The sequence below is a fragment of the Passer domesticus genome, chromosome 2 (genome assembly GCF_036417665.1).
Source record: "Passer domesticus isolate bPasDom1 chromosome 2, bPasDom1.hap1, whole genome shotgun sequence".
NCBI lineage: Eukaryota > Metazoa > Chordata > Aves > Passeriformes > Passeridae > Passer > Passer domesticus.
The window spans coordinates 71,846,199-71,873,717 of NC_087475.1; the positions used below are offsets into that span (position 1 = coordinate 71,846,199).

A 27,519-nucleotide genomic window follows, 5' to 3' on the forward strand; every position below is an offset into this window, starting at 1 on the left:
AGACTTGTAGTTTGGGCTTTCTCTGTAGCAGAGAATGGGGTCAGGTATAGGGGATGAAGGGTTATTTGTGGTTGGTGTAACTGCACCAGTCCTGCCATGCAATTTCAGGTACTGGCAATTTCTTTGCCATATCACTGGTAAAAATTGCATCCACATAAGCAACATTTTATCAGTACTGTACAATTCAGATCTTGTGCTCATGGGGCAGCACTTCCTCTGAGATCAGTTCTGAGTGCTGAATTTATCAAAAGTACACAATGGTCTGTCTGAGTAATAGTTGGGGAACCAGGCTCTAAAGACTAAGGTAAGATTTCAGTGATTAAACACCTGATGCTGATGTTGCTTACCTTGGTTATTAATGAGTACAGGGAATGCCAATAGCAGTCATGTGCCATTAAATGGAACAGGGTTGTACCAGTGCCAAGTTGAGATCATGATTGAGTCCTTGTAGTTGCTGTAGCTGGATTGGGAAATCAGTCTGGGCGCAGGCACGGGAGGGGTTCAGTCTGGCTGGGCACAGACTCTGTGGTGTCATTGTTCCCTGGGAGCAGCCTGGGAGAGCTCCCTCTGTAGCCTGTTGGGGTGGCCAGGGGGTCCTGGGAAACACGGCATGAACAGCACACCTGGAGTGAGCCCAACTGAAAATAACTGTCAAGTGAAGTGAGGGGCAGCTATCAAGGACAGCTGCACACAGCAGGAAAACGCCTTGCGAAGGCTGCACATTTCTGGAGCAGGAGGTAGGGACCAAGCAGGGCTGTCCACAGCACTGGGGAACATGATTGTAGCTCCACCTAAACTACCTGCAGTCCAGCTTGACACCGGGTTCCTGCCTGTAGGGCTGCCTGGCTGGTCACTCAGTGGGCTTGGCTGATGCTCTTGTTTAGGGGCTCAGCTTGATTCCTGGAACATAAAAGACCCTGCACTGCTGGCGATGTCCTGAAAAGCTTCCCTTTGTCCCCAGGGGCTGCTTCTGGATGGCCCGAGCCTCCCATAGGTCCTGTGCCATACTTGCATGGTGCATGGCACGTGGAGATATCTTAGAGTCCTTTGGACATTTGGAATGGCCCTGGGTGCTTATGTTTAGGCCGCAAAATTTCATCCTAGATTTCTCCTGGCTCTGATGACAGCTTTATTATCTAGTTAAGGTACAGACAGCTCCATTGCAGAACTGAAATTTAAATGCAGGAATCTGCAGCTAAGAGTGATATATTGAAAGGGAACAATAGCAAATACAAGTGTAACCTGGATTGAAGTAAATGTTCATTTAAAATGGTTGTGTTTGTAGATATAGTGCTGTCAGGAATAAGGAAAGCAGTTGAAATACAATGATTTTACTAGTTTGCTGTTGTAGGAATTTCATTATCCACATAAAATTAATTAATTTGCATCAGCACAAATAAGCAGAGTTGTTTGCATTTGGGGTCTCAGAAGAAACCTAACTGAGGATACAGCCTAGAAGGCAAGATTAATAACCGTAATTGCTAGTATTGGTGAGCCTGTGCTGTTGCTAGACTAGCAGATAATTTCAGAAAATCCAATGTGGATTAACCTTAGACCTTAACTTCTCAGAAATCTCAAAATGCCTTGAAATTTTTGACCCACACTTAAAATGCATGAGCCAGTGCATAAGATTTTGATTTTCATCCTATGTAAAGTGCCATGTGTATCTCTAGACATCTGTAGATGTTCCCAGTAATAATTGCACAACTTCAACCTGCTTTCACTTGTAAAAGATTTATTAGGAGAAGGTAATTTGAGGTCAGCAGTGGTGCACCAGTATAAAGCCAGTCACAGGTGGAGTACAATTGTTTCCTCAGAATTTTTTCCTTGATGTCAAGAATCACTTATGCTTAAGTGACTGCAGTACTGGAGCCCATGAGTTGTGTACTGGATATTTTTATTCCTGCTAGTAAGTGGTCACTTGATCACGTCCTGCTTGAGCAGGCCACTTAGAGGAATGTGAGTTTATCAGTCCGGTTTCCCCTGGTTTTTGCAGAGACAGGATAATGTTTTCTCTTTTGGTATTATTCAGTGCAGTTTATAGATGTAAGACTAAAAGCACATGTCCTTCAGCATTATTTGTTGTACAGCAGAGATTAATCTGGCTGTCATTTGGATCACTACTGAAGGTGGAGTCCTGCAGAATGCAAGCAGTCCTCTGCAAATGTTATTGCTCAAGATAAGGGTGTAAGCAGCAGATTATGAGATGACGTGTGACGTGTCCTTCCCTCAGTCTAAAAGTACAGGATCATGGTATGAACTTTGCCTGACTGGTTATGCAGAGAGTGTGCTCACATTTGTAGCTCTTATGGACGAGACTTTGCGAAACAAAAGCATAAAATGACTCTCATGAGCTCCTTTCTCAGTCACTGCATATGTGGAGACCCTTTACCTGTGTCTGATTCTGAGGTAAGAACCTTATTTAACCTGTGACTTTGCTGCTCAGACTTGGAGAGGCTGTGCTTAAGGGACAGCTTTGCTGAAGCTGTGTTAATGCACCAGCCAGGCAGTGACTCTCTGCTTCATTAAATGTACTCTTAAAACTGATCCTGAACAAATCTGTAGAGAACCTGAACTTCTTGCTTGAGTGACAGATGTCATGCTATAGAAACCAAAATTTTTTAAAGTACTTTTTTTAGAATAAATTTCATACTATAAGTGAAATAATTGAATGTAGAGCAATGTGTGATGTTGTTTTTTTTCGATAATTGCAGTAATCATGTTAAAATATTGACTGTTTAGTAAGTCTGCATACTGGCTGAAGTGCTTTCATACCATAGAATTAAACTGTCTTTCAAACAAAAAGCAACATCTGCCCACTGTATCATGAAGCTTAAAAAAGACTCATTGGATTTGTAGGGGCTGGCTGAAAATGACAGGTGGACAAGAAGGTGACAGAAGATGATAAATCCTCTGGCACAGACATCGTTGCAAAAGGCTGCTTCTGGGCTGCATGTTTGCTTTGGTTATGCAATATCTGGAATGCCTTCATCTGGTCTGGAACAGATGAAGAAAGTATAGTTAGAGAGAGACAAAATTATGCTCTTCTTTTTTGGAATACTTACTAGCTTTCTCTCTTTTTTTTTTTATTTTTATGAAGGAGCTGGGAAAAGCCAAGAAACACCAAGAACTCAGAAATTTGTGGGAAAAGTGAACATAAATTTTTGTGTGCAGATTTTTTTCCTGAAAAATTACAAGGGTTTTGCTAGAAAAAAATTACAACAGTGTTACTTCAAATGCGTTGAAGTGCATAAAAATGTTCCCTCTACCAAGTATTTCAGCTGAGATTATTTTATTTCTAAACTTGCAATACCACTGCAGTTGTGATACTTAAAGGCATTCGCCTCTGTGAGCCAGGTGTGCTGTTCTATAGGAAAAATGTGCTCATTTTCCAAGCTTCCTATCTAAGCCCATCATTTTTTCCTCTGTTTGTGCTATAATATATCTCCAAAATAATCTGCGTGACTTGAACCTCCCAGAGCATATGGGAAGTGAGCTTCTCCCTTCCAAACTGGACTAGCTTGCTCACCTAATTCACTCCTGGCTGCAGAATCTCTAAATCTGACCAATGGGCATTGTGGGAGTGAGTGGTAGGAGGGAATGTGACTGCCCAGTCTGGTATCATCTTACAGTTACATGGATCTGTAAGTGATCAAAATGCACCCTTGCTGTTTGTTTTCATCACTAAACAGAGGTGAAACAGAAATATCATAGAATGGGTTGGCTTGGAAGGGACTTTAAAGATCATCCACTTCGAGCTCAGCAGCTGTGGACAGGGACACCTCTCACTAGACCAGGTTGCCCAGAGCCCCATCCAGCCTGGCCTTGGACAATACCAGGGTTGAAGCATGCACAGCTTCTCTGGGCAACCTGTTCTCGTGCCTCACCACCTCAAGGTCAAGAAAATCTTCATAATATGCAATCTAAACCCACCTTCTTTCAGTTTAACATTGCTTCCCCATGTCCTATTGCTACAAGCCTTGGTAAAAAGTCCAAAAACACAGTTGAGTTATTTTTACTGGTGTTACCTGTAATATCCAACTTGTGCATAGAAAAAAGTCCTCTGAGCACAGAGCTATCTTTCTGAGATACTATTCCATAGTTCACTGTTTGTGATAGGACCTACCTGTACTGCTGGGGTAATAGGTGAATTTTTAGTGTTATTAGTCTGGTTTGCCAAAGAGATACTGATTGTTGGGTGTTTACCTTACTCACCACAAGCACCATGATGTCTCTGCTTTGCAAAGTTATCTCTTCCTGAATTGTCAATTGCATTTGTTGTATTTATGGTAACTCCTTCTGTTTAGACATGATAAGTTGATCTGCCATATGACAAACTCACAAATTATTAGCTATCAGAAAATTCTGTGGCTTATTTGACTTGTTCACATTTAAAAAGGTTGTTTCTGATGACCACTGGAAGAAGTCCACATCCCAGGATGAAGAAAAGGCAGACTCACAAAAGGTCACACCCAGGAAATGGGGCTCCGGAAAAAGATCCCGGCCCAGACCACTCTCAGACTATGGCCAAATGTCGATCCGAAGTTTCTCTATACCAGAAGATGCAGTTGCAGTGGACTCTCAGAACACAGACTGCACAGATGGAGAAAATCAGCCGGGACTGGCATCCGTTGGGTCTGTGATCCAAAGCCATACTGTAGGCTACCACAGAGGGAGAAAAAGAAGACCCATCTCCGTAATAGGTGGGGTCAATTTCTATGGAGACGATCAAGTAGAAGAGAGAGAAAATCTGCTGACACAAGTAAGATAAACAGATGTGCTCTGCAAACTGCAAAAGACCCTTTCGCTTCCTTGTCTCTATCTTCAGCCTAGAAAATAGAATGGATGCTTCCTTCTCTTCCTTCCCTTTTGTCAAGCTGACATCGTGTACTTAGAATACTGCTTTCCTGGTCACTAATTACTTTGTCTTCTTGCTAAAAATATGGCGTGGAACAAAACTGATACTGACTTTGAGATAATCTTTTCTGTATTGTAAATTAATCTGATTTCTTTCTTGGCATGGTCATTATGTCTTATGTTGGTCTATAAGGCTTATTTGTGTGTAAGACAGATGTGTGTTTAGTCTCTTTATAGAGGGCCTGAGGAACAGAATAGTACAATCAAACAGAATGATAACACATTATTTATTGGTCATTTCAAATCATCCAAAAGCAAGCCTGTTCAAAAGCTGTGGCTTTAAAAGTGGTGTTCAAAATCTTAATTACTTTTAAGTATCTTTGGCATAGCAAAGATACTTAAAAGTAATTAAGAGAGTGCTTGAGAAAACTGGTAATAAATTGAGAAATTAATGAAAGGAAGAATTTAAGAAAACTGAATATGAATACAATGTCTGTCCATCTCTCTTGGCTTAAATAAAAGAGCGAGAAAGGTAATTTTTACGTTTCTGAAAGGTGAAAATTGCTTCTTTCTCCCTGGAGATAGTGCTGAGCAAGTAGAGTGTGTAGAGGAACTTTCTGTTGTGTTGGTGGTCGTGGCCCATCTTGCGTTTGGTTGCAGAGCTTCATCTTTTGTAAGACTGCACTCATCAGGTATTTCCTACTTTCTCTGAAAGCTAGAGGACTTCTGCCTAAAGCAATTATCAGGCTGATAAAGCAAGAGAAAAAAGAATTAGTATTTGCATCCTCAAAAATTTTTATTTTGGTGGTTATTAATGAAATTTGAGTCCTGTTAGTGTTTCTCAAGCCACTTCATCTCCGGCTGGGAAGTTTACTGATAGTAAAGTGCTGAAACAATGGCAGAATTTTCAGTTTCCTGTGAAAAACATTTTGTAACATGAACACTGTTATTGTGTATTACATATTTTTCTTTACAAGTCCCTGATGAAAAAATGCATCTTAATGCAAAACTCCAGCTGAAGCAAATGAACCTTTTACCCAGGCAAACACTTTTGTTTCAAATCATATGTAATTAGGATATTTTAAAATTAATTTTATCCCTTACCTTGGAAGGGGAAAAAAAGAGGAAAATTATTGTTGTAAATTCCAGGCCATTTTACTCAAGAATAATGGATGGATTTCAGGAGACAGTAAGTATGGAGAACTTGCTGTACTATGTAAGGGATTAAGCACTCTCCAGGCCCTTCATTTAGTGCTGAAATCAGATTGCTCTCTTTTCTAACCTTGTTCACATCAGTTTAATAGTAAAGGAACATGCATCAAGTTGTTTGAGTAGACTCTTCCCATGCTCCACTGCTGCCATAAGAGCTTGTTGGAGTTAAGTTAACCACATTGCTGTATCACTGTGGTCAAGACCAAAACAACGAAGCATTCCTAACCTTATTAAACCAAATTATGGCCTTCCCAGGCCAATTTCCCAGGACTGCCACACATCCATGTCTGTCTGGGGAAAGGATTTGGACTGAAGCCTTATAAGAAAATTTCAGTTGCCCAGAAATAAGTAGCTTTTTTGCTTACTCAGCCAGTTACTTGCATGCACGAATTGCCATCACTTTTATTAGCTATTTGATACAACAAATCAGACTTTTTGTGGTGAAGGATCCTGGTTTAGCGATAAGGCACTTAGGAAATGAGGTTTAAAGTTGTAGATGAATCATATTCTGTACACATTGAGGTTTTTGGCAGTCATAATAAAAAGTAAACTTTTAGCTGGAATGTGAAAAAAGACTCGTCAAGCAGGCATATATGCGCTAAAAGTATTTTATGTGGGGCTGTCAAAGACTGCTCTTCACGCTGGTAATTTTTTTTTAAAGCTTTGAAAACCCTTGGGAATATTTGGAAAGTACAAAGCTAATTCCTCTTCACTGTATTTTGTTTTGGTCTGACAGCTTAGGTGTGAGAAAACATTTTCAAACAATACTGTCATGGGTTTCGTAACAGAGTGTCAAGAGATAGTTCATTAAAAACCATCCCTGATGTTTCAGATTACTTGATAGAAGAACAGTAATAACTGAACAATAAGAGAAGGTCTAAAGATGAGTTTCTCTGAAGTTCATGTGCTGAAGCCTGGCTGTTTAATTTTGAATGCTTATGCAAGATCATTCAGCCTGGCTAATGTGGCATTGTTCAGGAACAACGTAAAATCAGACTCAGTTTGCAAATAAAACAGGGGTAGGTTTTCCAATCTTAATTTTAGAAATGAATGATATATCCAAAGAAAATGGCTTTGAGATAACATTAATAATAAACTTAGTATTAGCTCTTTCTTACGAGACCCCTGGGAACTCAAAACAGAGCATCATTTAGACAATTGTTATTGGCTTATTTTACTGACAAACAATACATTTAACTGATGAAAGCAGAAATCCACCGCCTCTGCAGAAAACCTGTTCTAGTGTTTTACCATCCTCACCCTAGAAAGCCTTTTAATGAATCTAAATTGACCTTCCTTCAGTTGAAAGCTATTCTCCCTTGTCCTCTCACTACATGCCATTGTAAAAAGTTCCCTTCCAGCTTTCCTGTAGACCCCCTTGAGTACTGAAAGGCCACAGTGAGGTCTCTCTGGAGCCTTGTCTTCTCCAGGCTGAAAAATCCCAGATCTCTCAGCCCAGTCTTCATAGGAGAGCTGCTCCCACCTTCTGATTGTCTTCAAAAAAGCGTATTACAAGATGAAAATTACAGAGCATGTCTGACCACAACAGAAGGCTAGGGAGTTTTCAAAACAACAAAGAACTGTAATGTAATAAAACTTGTTCTGTGATGCTGGTGGACATGGTATGCAGTGTTTAAGCAATGCCACTCAACATAGGAGATTTTACTGCCCATGTAATTACCTGGACTATCTGGAGAAACCTTACTTCATACCTGAGCTTTGCTCAGTTGGACTTGCCTGCAGCTTTACTAATACTGGATTTTCCTGTTTCCTTGGTAGCCTGTGGCACGGCCACCCGTTCCAGCACACAAGGTGCCCCCGTACAAGGCTGTTTCAGCCAGGTTCCGGCCACTCACCTTCTCACAAAGTACCCCCATCGGTCTGGACCGGGTGGGACGGAGGCGGCAGATGAGAACATCTAATGGTAAGATGAGTATTTTTGACTTTGTAAATCAGAAAGCCACGCTCCAGGCTAAGCGAGAATTATAATATACTATGGAGGACAAAAGAGTGCAAAGTAACTCAGTGACAAAGTAATACCCAGCTCTAAGTTGCTTTGTTTAGTGAATTTCTTACTAGTAGCTGCTGTTCTCATGTAAAACTGTTTTTTTCACATCAACTCTTTGACATTACTGTGGTTTATTGTTCTGTACCACTTACATGCCTGTATTCTCCACTCTCTTAGTCATATACTTGCCTAAAGTCAATAGATTATGAAGGAAGTAAGTTCTGATACGCATGAGTTCATACCTGAACCCTAGCCACACCACACGTGTATTTTTAATTTTTTGTTTGCCATGCATTCAGCTTTACTTAGATAGGCAAGCCTTAAATAAGTAAGTGGCTTGCTGGTGCGTGTAGTCCAACCAGAATTCTGTACATGAGGGACAAGTTCTTGGTAAAAATTGCCTTTTTTTGGAAGCGCTGTGCTTTAACAGGCTTGCTGATGTGTCCTGTGCCAGGTTAACACCATTTGTGTTCCTTCAGACAGTGGCAAGATTTGGAAATAAAAGCAAAATTCTCACTTTGTATCTTTCACTGTTCATAGTGAACAAAGCACTGTTGGGAACCTTCACCCTGAGCCTTCTTGATCAAGGCTTCCCATGACTGAAGCAGGAAACTTAACAAATAGCATTTTCAATGTTTATTAAAATTACGTGTATTTACAAGTCAGTACTTGGCTTCTGTGGTTCTTAGCTAAGTTTTAGCTGCAGTGATGTCCAAATTCTACCAAAAATGCTTTAACTACAAATTAGTTTATGTAAGAATATGTTAAAACTGAATTATCCTGTTTTGAATAGAACATGACAGTCTTTTTTCAGGAGGTGCTCTTCAAGAAGCAGACTTGAGAATTTCTTATGGCAATAAGAGGGACTTATCCACTGAGATGAGCTCAGTTGCTTGGAGCAGGTGTTGATAATGCCTAGGCTGTGGGTTTGATCCCCATATGGACCATTCACTTAAGGGTTGGACTTGATGATCTTAGCAGGTCCCTTAAGGAGTAGGGCAAGCAAACCCCTTGGAAGCGCGATCATCGCATTGTGCCACAGTGCCGCCTCAGATCCCGCTCTGCTTTGCTGGTTTGATTCTGCACGGCTGCCTCTGGCACTGATGCTGCTCCACCCAGCTTGGCTCAGTTCCACACAGCTGCCTCCATCACTGGTGCTGCTCCAGTTGGGCTCTTCTGGAGCTTGGTCTTTGTGTAGCTCAGCTGGGCTCGGCTCTGTTCCACTTCCTCTCTTGGCTGCTGTTTGTTCCTTTGGAGTGGCGTCTCAGACTCATCGTCGCTGTTCTTCAGCACCGTGTCTTGGGACCCTGACCTGAAGGGATGGGGAAGGGACTGACAGTGGCAGAAAGGGCTTGGGTCCACTTGGCTGATCCCAATACCTTCTCCCTGGAGAGATCCAGCAAGGTGGCAAACTCTGGTTTCCAGTGCCTGGCTTCTCCTGCCAAAACCATGCCCCCAGTGATAATGTGGGTGGTATGGAATAAACAGTGCTAAAAGCTCCACCCCCTCTTCTCTCTAACCAGAGCAATTATATATACTCCATTTGTATTTTCCTTGAATTTCTATTGTAGTAAAATATTGGGAACTACTTTAAAACCTATGTCTGGAGTGTGTACTCCTGTATGCTTCTTAGTACACTTAATGATCCCGATCAGGTGCTGAGGTAAATTAGACACTGAATGCTGTGAGTCTTGCTGAGATTATGTGATGTCTCAGTCCCTGATTCCAGAAGGACCACTCACAGAATAACAGGTCTTCCATAATGTAGTTAGTGAAAAAAGAGGCTCTTTTATTATCACAGAGCAGGAATTATTTTTTTCTGTTTTTAGTTATCCTTTCCAATTGATGTTTAAAAACCACATGAAATAGTATTAGTTATGTAGACAACTGCCTGAGAGCAATATCTCTCCAGGTATTTAGGTTTTGAATAAGTGGTCTCCTAAACTTAAGCATCAGGGTGACAAATACACAAACCAAGATTCCAGCCACTTTTCAGAACAATGAAGCCAAAGCAGCCTTGATTATGTTACATGTAACTTTTATGAGACCTTACAATAAACATAGAGGTGGAGCAGGAAAAGTTTCTGAAATCAAAACTCTGAAGGCAAGTGTGGAATAATATCATGGACTTCACAGTTTGAAAGCACTTGCAAAAATCTGTTTGGTAGCTCCAGGAGAAAATGCTAAAGTGACTAGTGTCACAAATTCTGATCTCTTTTCTTTTTTCTCTTAAATCACAAGGCACTTCCTTGTCTTTGAACATGTGAGAGTTTTTTGTTTGTTCATGCACAGTGAAATTTGATAGCACAAAAGCCCTTTATTATAGAAAGTAATTCTAAACTCAAGCACTGAAAACCAGTGGTATCTTATTTTAGTTACTTGCTAAAGCTTAATACATTACTTGCTTGCTTCTTATAGTAATGGCAGATAAAAGTGGAGATGTAAATTTTCAGAAAAATAGATGTTACAAGACAGTAAATCATCATGTGTAGGAAAGAGAGTAAGAATCAGACAACATGCAGGAAACTTGTCTTGAGACTTACATTGTTACTGTTGTGCTTGAAGGGTTACAAGTTTTAAATTACGTTAAAAAGGTTGTCTATTTGTCACTGCAGAGTAATTTTTATAAGCATTTGAAAAACTAACCCCTTTTTTTTTTTGCATATTTTTGGGTGGGACTAGAATTTGGCCTGTGTGGAGCACAGCTTGGGGATGACTCAGGAGAGTGGTTGGTATTCTTAAAGAGAGATCTCATGAGTGGAATCAGATGTTCAGTGTCTGCACGAATGATGTGGGAAGGGAAGTATAAAATGAAATGGTAATTCTTGTGGTGTGCTGAATTATTCACGGTAGTAAAAGTGAGACATGAGGCACTGCACTGGCGTCAGGTGTTGGTAAAGACAAGGTAATGCATGTGGAGGAGGAAAAGAGCCTGATGTGCTTACAGAAGGATGGACTTTGAGCTGGATATTGCCATTCAGGAAAAGATCGTGCAATCTTAACAGACATTTACAGAGTTAGTGCAGTGCATAGTAACAGTCAAAACAGTAAATAAAAGGGCAGGAGTTTGTAGGAAATGAATAGAGAACAAAACAGAAGGCCCAATTGTGCCACTCGTGCGTGTGGGGGCCATCTCCCCATTCCTTTCCATCCCAAAAGGCATTTTTACAGGGGACAATGTAGAGAAAAGCAGAGGGACAAGAAAATCAACTCAGTGTGTGTCTCTGGAAGGAGTGATTAATGTGGCTTGGGCTCTGGAACATGGAAAAAAGGACAATAGGAGAATAAAAGTCTGTTTGGCATAGGAAAAATGAACAGATAATAGTTATTGTTTCCAATAATTTAAGAACCAAAGGGCACCAAATGAAATCACCAGAGAGCAAGCTCAAAATAAAAGATAGTTTTCACAGTCTATAAAATTAAACTATAAAACTAATTGCTACACATTGTATTTCACATCTCAACAGTTTAAAAAAATCAGAAAGTGGTTTGAAAAATACAGTTCATTGAACACAAAGATGTAATTTCTGCCCCAGGAGGGATCTGACTGATCTGGAAGATAACTGGAATTTAGAAAAGTACATAAGAAAAATGCCATCACACGCCTCATCTATTTTTATGTTCTTCCCTGGGCATCTGCTACTGGCTGCTGTCAGAGAAGTGGTTGGGGGTGACCTGTGGTCTGCCTCAGTATGGAGGGTTCTCTGACACCAGGGTGTTTCTAGAACTGAATTTTCTTGGGGTGGATAAACTGGCTTTTTAGTATTTTAGTAAGTGCTACCCGCAGCCTTTTCAGAGTGCCCTGCTCAGTGGCTAAGCCAGCTCAGCATGCATTTGGACAAGGTCACTGTGGACTGCCACTACAAAGGACAGCCTGTGACTCCTCCTGTCCCTGGCTGATCTACAAGGAAATGAAGCCACCACCACCTCACCCCAAATGAGCACTTTTATGGTGGTTCAGTTTGCCAGATGTGCCCATGCAAAGGAGGGAGGGCAGGCCCCCCTCCCTCCGAGCAGCATCCCACGGTGGCATTAGGTTAGTCATTGGGCAGAAGCACACAGTCTGTTCCTTTTTGCAAAAATCAGACTGAAAGAGTTTCGAGTTGTTTTTCAGAGGTTATTTTTTCAAAGTGTCTTGTAAAAGAGCTGTGTGGGGTTTGATCTGGTTTTCTTTTGGCAGTTGAACTGTTTTTCCCTGATGGGTAGGGGTTTGACATGGCAAAGATCTTGTGATGTGGCTGATTAAAAGTGTGAAATTTTCATTTCCAAGTGCCAGGATCTTCAGCACTTCAGTGTCATCAGTGTCACTTTTGTTTGCTAGCTTGCTTTATTTTAATGGTTTATGCCAAGAAAAATGCTGTGTATGAAGATCTTATGTAGTAGCTTGTTTTTATTGTGCTATCCAACTAGAGTCCTTGCAGCAAGAAATAATAGGGATGTTTGAGAGATTCAGAAGATGATTTCTGTCAGTCTCCTGTGGAGCGCAGCACAGATAGGATTTTTGCAGGAAGACAGCATTAATATTTCAGGGTGATGTTTGGCCTTGTGTCTGAGGCAGCGCTGGGGAAAACCATGTGATTTTAGTGGGTGTTGAGAAGTTGCTGTGTGCAGAAATGCCTCCAGGGTGTTGTGAACACATCCCTGGAGGAGGCAGTCCCCAGTTACAGGACAGGCTCAGCTGAGCAACAATTTTCAGGTAAAGATGAAGCCAATAAGTTTTTGGGGCTTTCCAAACTGTAGGTGTATCACTGCTTACAGACATAGGTTGCAGCAGGCTTTGCACTCTCCTGATGGGAGCAGGTCCTGCCTTTGCTTCCAGTGTATGGCCTGATCCAACTTCACTGTGGGAGGACACAGATGCAAGGTTGAATGCTGGCCCGTGGTGAATGAATGAGGTTGTGCTCTGGTCAGACCCAGAGAAAGATGGATGGTTTGAATGCTTTCCTGCTTCATTCCTTATTTCACAGCTGCATTAAGTTTGTAGTTTCAGTGAGAAAATGTCTCCCTCCTCCCTGTTTTCCTGGGAGCAGTCTGCTGCAGCCTTAACACTTGTGCTGCTTGTGCCCTAAAAAATGATACAGCATTTGCTTGTGAAGCAAGAGAAATTGTGCAAAAAATACCTTAAATGTTTACTTCTTCTGGAGTTTTAACTGGTATAGTATGACAAAGACAGACCGATACTCTGACCAGTGTTGTAATACAAGGAACTCCCAACTCCCATCCAAATAGTCTCTCCCTCTGGATTGCAGTCATTTGAATATAGATTGAAATCGCGTTTAGCTGCTTTAATGAAAAACAAATGCACTCCCTGGCTCGCTGTGTTCGTGATGTTCAGGCTCTGTGGGAGCGGTCTGGGCGGCTGCAGGCGCAGCGTGGCCAGGGCCAGGCAGCCAGGTTTTTGTTTCTTTTCTGGAACTTCCTCCCTAAGGGCACCCCATGATGTCAGAGAGCCGGGAGCTCGCGGCAGCCAGGCTGAGCGGCTGAGTGCGCTGCTGGCAGTTCCCAGCCGGGCTCGGCCTCCGAGGCACCGCCGGGAGCTGAAGGCAGCTGACAGCCTGTTCCTCTGAGCTGTGGGTAGCTCAGAGCCTCTTGTGATCCTGCACCAGCCCTGTAGGACTGAGCATCATCACCTGTTAGAGGTCTGACGGCAGCATGGTAGCCAGGGGGGCAATGGCGCGTTTTTGGAGTCTGGAGAGCCTGCAGATGGGTACGTGTGAGTAGGACATGCTCGCTCTTGCTTTTTTCATTATGTTTTCTGATTGAACTGGTAAACAGTGGCAGTCAGGGGGCCTGATTCTAATGACACTTACTCTGTGTCATGCATGGGAACCTGCAGTACTGGTAAAAAACAGCTAGGAGATTGGCGTCAATCCCAGGCTGTCTTAAGTTTTTTGCATCCCGTTGGTGCAACTGGGAAAACACACCCCTCCCTCTGGTGTTTCTGTATACAATAGAGGAAAAGATGCAGAATGCAAGATTTCACTTGATTCTACCCTACAAAGTCCATGTAAGCTTGTTGATTTGATAGAGTAACAAACAGCTTTCTCTCTCAAAGTTGTAGTTGTTTTTTGTCTGGAGTCAAATGAATTAGGTTATTTCGATGTGCCATTATTACTGGAACAACCTCACAGGCAGTATGGATAGTGCATGGGAAATGTATAAAGGATCACTGGGTTTAATTTTTTGGATGTTGTTTTTTTAAGATAAAAATTGTTTTAATGAAGTATTTATTTGCAGATTTGTTTAAATAAAGATTTTCAGTAAGTTTCACAAGATGTATTTTAAAAGTTTGTCAGTGCTCAGATTAATGAGTTTATAGGGGAAAAAGGTATTGATTTTTTAAATAGGGGTTCTGCATCCTTCTTGCTTAAGCAGATTTTACTGTTAATGTGAATGTCTATTTAAAATGATAGGGAGTAGAACAGAATAGCCATGTTCTGTTGTATCAAGACTATGCCATATTTTTCCATTTTAATGGAAAGAAAAATTTTGCAAGTTTTTTATTGAATCTGAGTGATAGTCTGCTTTGATCTCTCTGGCAAATTAATGCTCAGATGAGTGAAGATGCCGGTGATGGTATGCATGCCCTGAGGAGGGGGTTGCAATATTTCTCCCTATAAGGTAAATAGCAGATGGCAGCAGAGTGCTTGGTGGTAGTAGGTGCATGGAGTAAAGCCAGGAGTTGTCTCCTCGTGATTCTTACCCATCCAGAGCCCAGACAGAGCTCAGCAGACAGGCAATGCCCAGGTCTGAAGCAGAGTAGTGAAGAGGCAGTCTCAGGATCCTGCTGCTCAGCCTTGCTGCTTGTTGGAATTGGCAGGTTCAATAATTCTGCTTAAATGTCCCTTTCCAGGCACTCAGGAGTAAGAGCTGCTCTGTTGACTGTGTGGCAACTTACCTGGGACACACTGACCTTTAGCAAAGAAGTTCAGTGCTAGCAACCTATTCTGAATTTGACTTTTTACTTTTTAATGCATTTTTGAGCATTGTATGATTTTCAGACTCTAGTTCACAGCTTGGACTTCCATAAGAATTAATCTTTAGGAATAAATTAAGGACCAGAGAGTGCACTCAAGCATGGGGCCACTGGTCATGAATGCTTCTTGATCCTGGGTGCTTTGAACATTACAGGCAGCTTTCAGAGGCAAACCTACTTGATAGGGTCCAGCACTGAGCAGCATGGGTGTCAGTCAGTCAGTCAGTCAGTCAGTCAGTCAGTCAGACTTGTTCCTGATCTCAGCCCCCAGTTTTCTTCCTCTGCCAGTGGTGATCACCAAAAGGATCTATCACCCAGTGGTGTACTCGAAAGGGATTTTATAGTTTTATACAGTAACTGTGTTTCTTCTGGCTTATGTGGCTGTGTAATAAGATGAAACCCATTTTAGTCCTGGCCTCTCTATGTACAAAGCTGCCTTTTTGGTCAGAAAACGTACAATTGTCAAACCAAGAAATTGTTGTGATTTGGGACAATTAGAACAGGTTTTTTGTAGGGCCATTCCACTGTGCTCAGTCTGGGCTCAATGTCCCCTTGAGCCCTGGGGTTGTAGAGCCTCCCCAGTGCAGGGGAGAGGTGGCAGCAGTCAGTGCAGAGCTGGGGCTGCACATGGGCTGCCCACCCCTCTCATGGGTGGGTGGGCATGATTGGGTCCTTATGTCCTGCAGGGGATGTGACTGTTGAGGGAACCCGGTGTGGGGGTGACAGTGTCCTCACTGACTGCTGGGGACTGCTGGGGCTCTCACATCTGCTGCCTGGGAAATGGCATTGGGGCTTTCCTTCTTATACAGGTCATTTAAGTTTTCCTCTGGTAAAAAATAAGTAAGGAATCATTGTAGTTCTGGCTTTTTTGTGTACAAAAGTTTCTCAGTTTTATCAGCTGCTAAATAAGAAATTCTAAAAATGAGCAAAACGTATTTAATGATGGAAAGGTAGTTTTCCTGAGAGCTCTGCTACCCTCCATTCCTGCTGTTACTGTTTTATTCATGACAACAAAGGCAATTTCTCAGCAATTCCTCTTGCATTGTTGTCTTTCTTTGAATCATAAAAATGATGAAGCAAACAGCTGTTGCACTTTTGTTTTAGTTGCTGCAGATGGTGGAACTGAATCTTCAGCCTTAGTGGATGACAATGGCAGTGAGGAAGATTACAGCTACGAGGAGCTGTGCCAAGCTGCTCCCAGGTACCTGCAGCCCGGAGGGGAACAGCTAGCAATTAATGAGGTAATGTCCGGGGCTTTGCATTGCTGGAATGATGGCACAGGGAGGGCAGGGACAGGGGTGGGGGATGCGGAGGGATGTTTTCTGTAGTCCAAGATTTCACAGTCATAAAAAATTCAATGGCAGTAGCTCGTTTCAGTGGGAGGGACTTTTGTTTGCTCAGTGGTGAATCCCTTTTTGTGGGTAAAACTCTGTTTTGTACACTCTTGTAGCATTATTGCGGTTATTGCAGTTTTTCAGTAAATTGTGATTCCTTCTATAAGCTCTCCTAGTGTTTCCTCCTCTATAGGAAGGGAGTGGGAGAAAGGGAACAATTTGAATGGGTTTAATTTTCCTCTGGGCTTTAAACCATCACAGACTGTAACTGTTACACTATGTAACTGCTCTGGAGCAGGATTCTAATTGTTTTCACTAATGAGAATGTGCAGAGATTTCTGAAAAACTGAAATTTTAGTTTTGTCCTGTAACAGGAGTGATAGTAGGCAATCTAGTGACCTATATTGATATCGTTGTAGTTTGTAAACACTTCATAGTTTATCTTCTGTCCTTTGCAATCTCATTTTCTTCTTATCTTAGCTGATAAGCGATGGCACCATCGTCTATGCAGAGGCTCTCTGGGACCATGTCACTATGGATGATCAAGAGCTGGGCTTCAAAGCTGGAGATGTCATTAGAGTTCTAGAAGCTTCCAACAAAGATTGGTGGTGGGGAAGAAATGAGGACAAGGAGGCCTGGTTTCCAGCTAGCTTTGTCAGGGTGAGTAACTCTTCTGCTTCTTGGTTCTGCACCATTGCAGGATTCCTAGCAGAGTGCAGAGTTTTGATGGCATTACATTTCATACCTGATCCTCAGCATGTTTATAGCTGAACCTCAGCGGTGTGACCCCTCATGAGTTCACAAGGAAAAAGCAGTAGAGAATCACACCCTAAGATCACTTAGCTCCTCTGACAGCTTTTACTCTGTCTTCTTCATTTGGTCCCTTTGTAACCAAAGGAGATTCTCAAACAGAGATTACAAGAGCAGGAAGCTCAACCAGAAAGTCATCAATGTATACAGAGAGGAACAACAGTTCTCATAAGGTCAGGGAAGAGCTATGCTGCAGGGATTTCTTGGTAAAATAGGGCTTAATTTATTATGAAGGACATTGTGTAGAAATCTGGTTCACAGTCTGAACTCCGCAGTCAGAACTCACCCAGATTAATGACAGTGTAACTCTAAGATGATAAAAAATTGAAGTATGTTTTAGAAAATAATTTGAACTACCTTTTGAGAAACTGTAGTGAAATCTGGGCCGCACTACATGAAGTACTACATACACAAAGTGTAGCAGGGGGTTCCTCCCTTTCCCCTTCCTAGATCTCTAGGCAACTTGGGCAATCAGAAGTCAGAAAAGGAGGTGCTGCTGTCTACATCATACAGATGGAGCACAGGGAAACTGTTTAAAAGCAGTTGAGTGTCTGCTTTTGTAATTTTTACCCCTATGCTAGCTTGGCCAAACACATTAACTATTAGTAAATGTCAGAAATAAGCTTGACTCTGAAAAGTACATGGACAGCACAACATGGTCTCTCTCAAATACTGTGAGTAGAAGTCATGTGTTTAACCAGACAAATCTCAACACTTTATTTGAATATGCAGTGAGTACAATGAGATAAATCCTCTTGTGATGCCCCCTCTGTAAGATAAGAATGAGAATATGTCTGTATCCACTCTTCTCTTAGGTATAAGAAGTTTATAACAGTTTTACCACATATTGTAAAACTTTCTGCTTCGCTCTAATTGCTTTGTTTGTTCTGGCTGCAGCTGCGAGTTAATCAGGAAGAAGTGCCAGAAAATTGTAGTAATATCCAGGATGAAGAACAAGATTCAGATATTAGCAAGCATCGCCAGAAAATAGCTGAAAACAGGGATCAGATGAGAACCAACGTTATACAGGAAATTATGAAAACAGAACGAGTCTATATCAAGCATCTCAAGGACATTTGTGAGGTACGTGCTTTAACCTGAGGCTGTTCTGCTGACCTAATGAAAACAAATCATTCCATATAAGTTGAGAACCACAGTGGTTTCTTATATCAAAATACTCCCAATTACACTTCTGATGCTGTCAGTCAGATTCTGTGTTTCCTCTTACGGCTTTCCTCTCTGATGACTGCTATGAGCCATTGCTTCCTTTCTTTTAAAAAAACTTCCATTTTTGACAGCAAAAAAGTGCCTCTCTGACCGCTATTTCCATAATAAATGAATGGAGGAAGTCCAGTTCATTTAGAGATTTTTGCCACTGTATAGAAAACTTTGAGTAACTGTAGTAAAATAATTTACAGTTCAGTGACAAAACTTCTTGGAAGTAACTTGGAAAGAGTATTTGCTAAGTGGTTTTTTTCCCTGTTTTCTCAAGAGAGGAGAATTTACTGGATCCTTAGGAGCTATAAAGAAATCTAAGTGTGTTTTAGATCTGCCTTGCTTGTTTGAACCATAAAATGGGGGTGGTTTTCTGCTTTTTTTCTCAATATTAGTTGGAGGCTCACACTTGGGAAGAAGCTTCTTAATACTTTTCACTGAAGTTTGCCTCTTCTGACATGACTTATGATGCATTTGACCTGTATTTGACTTGTCTTTGTGGTTTGCATCTGAAATGGTGCTAAGCAACCTACAAAAATATTCTTTGTAGCGTTAGTTTGCTAGGTCTGTCCTTGTATTTGTCATACTGTCATCCTTTAGTCCACCACTTACCATTAGATTCTTTCATACACAGCTACACATACTACATACAAAGTAGACAAGGCAGCAGTAGGTTTTTATTAGTTCTTTTTTTTTTTTTTTCTTTTTCCATTTTTAGATCAGGCCTTTTTCTTGAAGAGAGAAAAAAGGGAGAGAAAGGACAAAAATTGGTTACTGACTGATTTAAAAACATTAAATGTACATTTTGTCATTTATATTCATTATTTATTTAAGCTAGTAAGACTGATTGTGTGCATGAAGGACCAGGGAAGAATTTGTATGTTCTGCTGTGCTGCTGCCATGGCTATCTGAATTCTTGGACATGAGTCTCATATTTTACTGACCTGTTAAGACTTAGGCATATATTAATGAATTAATTTTCTCTAATATGTATATCCTATACCTGGTTTTTAATATCTGGCAAGCCTCTGAGTTTAGTACAAGAAAGCAAGCACACATTTTCCAAGAAGAGAAGCAATGGGCCATGCTCTTAACATGTAGGGTAGAGATAGTCTACTGTCCTCAGAGTGAATCTCCAGGGTGGTGCAAGTAGGACATAAGGCTGAAAATACACTCAAGTAAGACTAAGCCAGAAAAGCTACACAGATAGTAACCCAAATTTGCAAGCTCAGCCCTTGAATGAATCACTTAGGCTGGCTGTAGCCGGGATCATGAAGCTAGAGTATACCCATAAAACACGTTTTACATTCAAGAAGTGTCTGCAGCCCACATTACAGGAGCCACACAGGAATTAGCTTTCCTTGTTGGTGCAGTAGGAAATGCGGTTGCTGGCTTGCAGTGTAGCCGCTGCACAGCTCTCAGAGCAGATGGCTGTGGAGGAGACAGGAATATTCCTAAGAGTGCCAGCAACACTCAGTGTTACTTCCTGGTAAACCTCACCAGAGCAACTGCAAGGCTATTTCAGCTGTCTGCTCCCAGAGCTGCCTGCCAGCAGCCAAATGGAGGAGCCTGGCGGATAGCCCCTATCACACAGCTAACCTCTGCACTCCCTGAGCCCTGCTGCTGTGAGACTGTGAGCACAGCAGCTGTTCTGGAGGTTCAGTCCCTGCAGGGCATTCGTAACAGGGAGATGCAGGTGGGCTTTACACTCGGGATGGTCCCTGGTTCTTGTGGGGTACCCTGAGACGGGGGCTGGACCCCAAGGATCCACATGTGAACATCTCAGATGCAAATCTGAACTTCTGCTTCTGTGTGTGTGTGTCTCTAAAACCTCTCCCTGGCCTGGAGATCACAGGGGTCTTGGCAGCTTCAGTGATTTTGTTCAGGATAGGACCTGTCTCACATCCTCAGACTAAGGAGTGTTTTTTATTGCATTTCAGGGTTACATTCGGCAGTGTCGCAAACATACAGGAATGTTCACCACAGCTCAGTTAAGCACCATTTTTGGAAATATTGAAGATATTTACAAGTTCCAAAGGAAGTTTCTGAAGGATCTTGAGAAACAGTACAACAAAGAGGAACCTCATCTAAGTGAAATAGGGTCATGTTTTCTTCAACATGTAGGTTGAAAAAGTTGATTTTATTTATGAAATTAACAAAATGTGATAATAAAAAGCCAAAGTTACCGTATTAGGAGGGGACTTTACTAACAAGTGGTACTTAAATAATAAACTGGCAGCATTTTAGAATGTAAAGGAGCTTGCAATTAATTAAATATTTATTTTAGATTTCTCCTCATCTTTAGCAATCATGTAATTTTGTAAACAGTTTTAAGTTTCTTTGGCGAAACTCTAATGATCACAGATGAGCTGGATTGTTTGCCGTAATCTCATATTCAGCATGCAAAAACTTCATACAGACATTAAGGAAGGTAGGCAGTGGGGAGATAGGCTGTGAGTTCTTGATAGAGACTTGCTAAGCCTATAGCTGTCTTCCCTAAAGAAAAAGACTTCTTAAAGTGAGTTTGATTATCCTGACTCAAGAAGAGACCTTTATTTCTGTGTTCTGGCAAAGAAGGGTACGTGGTTTTGACAGCTACAAAGTAGATTTCTTTGCATACTTTCAAGGCTGATCAGCCTGGAAGCAATATAGAAAATAGATTACTTAATCTAATTATATATAACAGTTATTACAAAAAAAATAGCTTTTCTCCTTTATACACAAATACTTTAGTAAAGTTGTATTTTTTTTTAATAGCAAGAAGGCTTTGCTATTTATTCAGAGTATTGTAACAACCATCCCAGTGCCTGCATTGAACTCTCCAGACTGATGAAGCAGGGCAAATACCGCCACTTCTTCGAGGCCTGTCGCTTGCTTCAGCAGATGATTGACATTGCCATTGATGGTTTTCTTCTCACGCCTGTTCAGAAAATCTGCAAATACCCTCTGCAGCTTGCAGAATTGCTCAAATACACCACTCAGGAGCACAGGTGAGAGAACTAATATAACAAATTCTGTAATAGTAGTAATACCTAATTACTCAAGTTTTCTGGCTTCAGAAAAACACTGAAGGTTTTGTGATCAGGAACAAAACTTGCCAAGGACAATGATAAACAGAGCTTCTTGGAACCATCACAGTCAGTCACAAAAACGGTATCTGAAAATTCAGCAGAGGGGACTGAGAGGATGCAAGATACAATAAGGAATAAGTCAAAGAGGGAGAAGGAAGAGAAGGTGGTGTTTAAGCAGGATGCAGGGAGGGATATGTAATTCAGAGTAAAAAAAAAAAGGCCAGTGTGTCAAAAGAAATAAAGGAAAAAGAAATCCAAAGAGGAAGAGGGGAAGACTCATAAAAGCTGTGGATGTAAGAAGTGAAGAGTGCCTTAGAAAATAACCGCAACCTGAATAAGTTTGGAGATAATTTGTTTTGGAAACTTAGTAGTAATAAACATTATCTTAGTTTGCAGTAAAGTCCAGATACTAGATTTTCAGCTGGCATAAATAAAAATTGAAGTTGCATATAGCCTTTCTGATAAACCCCTGCACTGATTCAGTCTTAGACTAAATTAAGATTTTATCTACAAATGTCTTTTTATCTTGTATAATTGCAAGAAAGTATTCCATTGTGACCCCTGTGCTCAAAGTCCAAATGAAGCCTGAGGCAATGCTTCCTTGGTCAAGGTCAGTACTTTAACCTTGACAAAACTCCCCTTGGAGACCACTGGATTTTTGCCAGGGGCAAAATACAAGGTGTGTGAAGCACTGACATTTAGATGTGAAATGCCTCTATTCAGTTCTGTGTCTACGTGGGAAGTGCTGCAATAAGAATTACTAGCTAGAGTTTCTTTTTCACTGCTACTAATTTTAGAAAGGTTATTCTGTGAGCTATTAAACCTGCAGGTAAAGTGACAGTGAGGTCTCACCACCTTCTTCCCGTAGTACCTGTTTTCCTCTTGTGTGGCACAGCATCCAGAGATGCCTTCAAGCACAGAGAGGCACTACTGTGCAGAGATGCTCACAAACAGGCAGATCCACACCCACATGGAGCCTTGGGAAAGCTCCAGCCAGCTGGGGGTTTTGGGAGCATTTTGCTTTCATAAAAAATTTGAATTTCCAATATGCTGTGAAGGCCACAGGTTGTGTAGTGAGTGTAGAATAAATACCAACAGAGAAAAAAGGAACTGAGATAAGGAAGGGCAGTGTAGCAGTATGGATATCATGTGGTCACCCTGTGGGACATCTCCCTGACGTTAGTAGGATCCTGTTATTGTTAATCTCACTTTCTCTATTCAGTGTGGCAGAATAGAGTTCCCACAGATGTAAATAAAGAGAGGAGAGAATGCACACATTCAAAAGGGAAGCACATCCATGAGCAGCAGCCAATGAAAATTGGAACTGAGACAGAAGCAGATAAAAAGCACAGCAAGGGTAACACCTTGGCAGGATTTATTTCTGGTTCGTGCTGTTTTCTGCATCTGGCTCCCTTTCCTGCAAGAGGCATTCTGATAAAAGAAAAAAAAGCAGCTGCTCTGCTGGGACTCCTTAAGCAAGAAATATGTCTCTTCCCTTCTCTCTTCTGAGAGACTCCATTTGACAAAGGTGAAGGAGAGATGGTTTCTATTCAGAGGATGAAACAAGCCTGCCTGCAAGCTTGGGGAGATTCGTAGGCATGTTAGGAGCTCAGGAAAGAAGGAGGGGAGCAGAGCATTGCAAGAAGGACAGGAGAATTGGCTGGAGTTGATTGCATTAGTCCTGAAGCAGGAAGAGGCAGATGACCATCATGGCTCTCACACATTTGTCCTGTAGAAATTGATGCTTTCTTCGTATTGTCTCCTTTAATTCCTCTCTCTGGTGCCCCTGTTCTTGGGTTCCTCTCACCCTGTGTGGATTGATTTTGGGTTTTTTTCCTGTCCAGCTAGCATTCCCCATTTGTGTTCATTGACCCAGTCATTAGGAACAAGAAGGAGAAAATACAGTTGTTAAACATGATTAAAAGAATGCTCTTCCCAAAAAAATCCCACTAAAATCTTGCTAAAAAGCACAGTCCTTTGGTGAAATACAGCCATCACTGAGGCCAGTGGGAGTTCTACCATTGTTTTCAGTAGAGACAGTGTTGCAGGTCATTCATCAATCTCTTCTGCCTCCTTCCACCAATCTAATAATTTTCTCCTAGACAAGCCCAGCAGTACAGCAGCACTGAATTGTACAGGCTATTGTGTGGTGTTTGGGATAGTGGGAATCAGGTTCCTTTTTTTAAAGTACCTGAGTAGAGGGATAAGTGGATAATGTGGGCTTATACTGCAGGCACTGTGGTTGCATCATTTCCATGGTTTGTGATTGCATCATGTTTATTGTATAAATGATCCTTGAAATATGCTTACATTTCCCAGTGATTATAGCAACATAAAAGCTGCATATGAGGCCATGAAGAACGTGGCATGCCTGATCAACGAGCGAAAACGGAGACTAGAAAGCATAGACAAGATTGCCCGTTGGCAAGTCTCTATCGTAGACTGGGAGGTGAGTGTCAGCCTGTGCCTTTCCTGGGCAAAGGTACTGTGTACAATATTTGATGTCCCCTGCAGGAGTCTTTCTGCGTAGGTGGTTGTTTATGGTGTCTACTTTTCAAGTGGTCATTGCTCAGTTAAAAGTCCAGTTGCTTAATTTACAATGTTTCTGTTACTGATTAACCTTGTTTATAGTTCAGGAAGAGCAGTATGTATTAACATGGACACTTGCCTTTGAGATGAGATGACAAAATGGAGCTTTTAAAAATGCTGAATCTCATCTGGAAGTTTGGTAGTTCTGTCAGAATGGGAATCTGTTTCACTGACTTAAACATTTCCCTCTGTTCATGCAGCAGTAAAGTACAGCAGAACCACATTGATTGAATTTGCCTGTATGATATTATTTACATTGTGTGACATTTTCAAATCTAATAATAAAAATACAAGAAAAGTGAGTGAAATCAAGACTTGATTATATAGTAAGACTGGTTAAACACACAGTGAGATCTTAAAATATTATTTACTTACAACATATCTATATCTCTATATACCTGTCTTCCTAGGGGCCAGATGTGTTAGCCAGAAGCTCAGAACTGATCCACTCAGGAGAACTAACCAAAATATCAAAACAAGGGAAAAGCCAGCAGAGGACTTTCTTCCTTTTTGACCATCAGCTTGTGTTCTGTAAGAAGGACTTGCTGAGAAGGGACATTTTATATTACAAGGATCGTATTGACATGGACGAGACAGAAATTGTGGACACCGAAGATGGCAGAGACAAAGATTTTAACATCAATGTCAAGAATGCTTTTAAGATAATAAACAGAACAACAGAAGAGGTTCATTTGTTCTGTGCAAAAAAACAGGAGGATAAAAAGAGATGGATGGAGGCGTGTGAAAATGAAAGGAGAAGAGTTCAAGAAGACAAGGAAATGGGTGAGTGAAACAATTTCTAAACAGTGGTTAAAACAAACTTGCTTTTGCAGTTCTTTGTTTTGTACAGATGTGCACTCTGTCTTCTTGAGCTGGTGTCTGTTTCTTACCTGACATGATGTTTAGCTGTGTAAGTGAAGCCTATTCAGGTGTGTTAGCCCTGTCACTGTGGGCCAAATGTCCAGGGCAGGTAGCATCATCCTTATGATTCTGGTGCTTGATGGAGCAGAATGAGAGATGAAATGTGACAAAATGCAAGTCACAAAAAACAATCAACAATAATAAAAATCCATCTAGTATCCTAGCACTTTTGTATGAACGATTTGTCAGAAATATCTGTCCATAAAGGATGCTTTTTTACAAAGCAAAGTGGCAATAATTGTAGATTTATACTTTGTCATATAGTGGCACCTCCTGTGTCCAGGAAGCCTATGCTGTTGTATGGAGTCATTAACCACAGACCCAACAATAGCACCACTGGGCAGTGAGTGGCACTGGCACAGAGAAATGAAGCCAAACCTTGAGTGAGCAGGAAAAAAGGTAGTAAATCCTAGGACCAGTTTTAGACCTGCAGCCTGTGGACACTGCAAGGACAGTGTGTCTTCTGTGTCAATGTATAGTTAGGATTGCTTTTTTGGTTTTGCATCTTTTCATGCATCCTTTAAGATCAGTGACAAAAGCTCCAGCAAAATTTAATTGGCAAAACGTATACAAAGAAAGCAGCAACACTAATTTAAAAAAAAAGAAAACTCTTTTTAGTGTTTCTAAAAAGTCATGTTAGTGCATCTGTGAATGTCAGCTGCATGAGAACTTCTCCTTTTCAATAACATTCTTGAGGCTAATGCTTTGAATTGACATCAGGTTAACACTGGAAGTGGATGATACAATTCAGAAATTATTAAAACTTAAACAACCAAACCTTATATTCCATGATCACGTAAAACGTGTGGTCAGAATAATGGGAAGACAGGAATAACCCTTACATTACAAATGTAACCCCTTTGATCTTAGTTGCTTTCTCTTTTTTGATACTGTTGTAAGTATCACAAAAATAAGGCTTCTTCCATATGTATTTTAGATAGTCCATAAGCAGAAGAAAATACTTAAAAGTTTGCCTATTCATTATCAATTTAAAATCAGTTTTAACCCTTCCACATTGCACCAACTGTTGCAATTAATCCCAGTCATCTTGAGTCTAGAGTAAACATTGAAGGAGCCACAGCTAAACTTCCCTCAGACTTTGCAAATGTGACCCATTTCCAGTGCTGAACGTCACAGTGTGACATTACAGTCAGCGTTGGTGTGCACAATGCTGACGGCTTTCGTGCCTTGCTCTGTGTGGAGCTTGCTCTGTCACCTTGTGCTCACAGGGATGGGAGGTAGCTGTCTTCCCTTAATTCACCTAAACAGCACTCTAAAACAGTGTTTTTTATCCACTAAAACAGTGGATATTGCAACAGAGTGAAGGTGATCAGAGGGTAATAGTACATTGCTGAGGATCTGATCATAATTGTCCACACAGTCCCTCTTACAACAAAGTTACAGAAAACTCCACTCCAGTATACAATGAGAACCATAATACAGTGATATGGAAGGTTCTACTGAGTAAAACACAGCTCCTGCACTTCTGTTAGCAAGACTGAGCTAAAGAAGATAAAAAGTGAACAAATGAATGCTTCCATTTCCATCCTTTCTAAAAAGAAGCATTCTTGAGCTCGGCACTGCTTCCTGGGTGGTTATTTTATAGAGCACTGGGAGAGTATGCTGAGCAAGTTAGATGCTGTCTGTCAGGAAGCTCCTGAGGCTCTGCTCTGGGCAGTCACAGGTCTGTCTTGGTGTTACCATTCCTGCTAAGTGACACTGCTGCAGAAATCCCCAGGTATGAGGAAACTGCAAAGGTGTAGCAGCTACAGCCCTAAACTATTTATTCTGCTGGGACCTCATGAAAATCAACATATGATATTCAGAAGAGTAATCATCCAACAGTGGTGGTGGCACTGGCAGTGAGGTTTGTCATAAAAGCACTAAGCCTTGTTTTGGGGCTTGGTCACAAATTCCCATGGTTGCTGAGTGCAAGAACTGCACAAGGAGGGTCCATTGTGCTTGATGCTCTTCAGGCACAGTGCAATATAGTGAGGGGAAAAAAAAAAACCAACCCAGTAACAAGAGAAACTGTATGTTTGATAATGGCACATAGGCACATGCAGTCTTCTCTGCCCAGGTAACATCCAGCTTTCTGTAAAGTTGCTTTTCAAGTGTTGCAACTCACTGTTCTGATGTTCCTGTTTTCAGACAGGTATGATGAACCAGAGGAAAGATAGCTGAGTTGTAATAACCAATGTCCATCTGGTCTTGTGAGCCACAGTGGCTTGGATGTTTTCTCCATTAACCAGAAGAATATTTCTTTTCTAAAATTTCTTTTTTTGGCATAATTAAACATTTCCTTCAGCCAAAACCAATGGAAAAATGCCACTATTCTCAACCTCAGGTTTAAATTTGTCTTGTTGATTTTGTAAGCTATCTTGCTGGACTAAACACAAAGCCTCTAATCTGACCACTCAGAGAAAAAATAATACTCTTTCAATTCAGAACTGCAAATGGCATTTTACTTCTATTTTCAAAGATACTTTGGTGTGAGTCATTGTCTCCCAAACCATATCTAGCTTT

General features: G+C 41.2%; 1 protein-coding gene across 8 annotated transcripts in view; it reads left to right on the plus strand.

Annotated features, from left to right (window-relative positions):
• The window catches only part of SPATA13 (spermatogenesis associated 13), a 172,158-nt gene that overhangs the window by 138,201 nt on the left and 6,438 nt on the right, over positions 1 to 27,519 (plus strand). For 5 of the 8 annotated variants that reach the window (XM_064409195.1, XM_064409194.1, XM_064409196.1 and 2 more), the window contains 9 exons: positions 4,400 to 4,762; positions 7,849 to 7,993; positions 16,158 to 16,294; positions 16,868 to 17,047; positions 18,095 to 18,280; positions 20,353 to 20,532; positions 21,170 to 21,402; positions 23,803 to 23,932; positions 24,483 to 24,855. In XM_064409195.1, coding sequence (XP_064265265.1) covers positions 4,400 to 4,762; positions 7,849 to 7,993; positions 16,158 to 16,294; positions 16,868 to 17,047; positions 18,095 to 18,280; positions 20,353 to 20,532; positions 21,170 to 21,402; positions 23,803 to 23,932; positions 24,483 to 24,855 — 1,927 coding nt within the window. Of the gene's footprint in view, positions 1 to 2,141; positions 2,410 to 4,399; positions 4,763 to 7,848; positions 7,994 to 13,627; positions 13,785 to 16,157; positions 16,295 to 16,867; positions 17,048 to 18,094; positions 18,281 to 20,352; positions 20,533 to 21,169; positions 21,403 to 23,802; positions 23,933 to 24,482; positions 24,856 to 27,519 lie in introns of those variants that run through there. The other 3 variants (XM_064409200.1, XM_064409199.1, XM_064409201.1) reach the window with 3 other exon arrangements.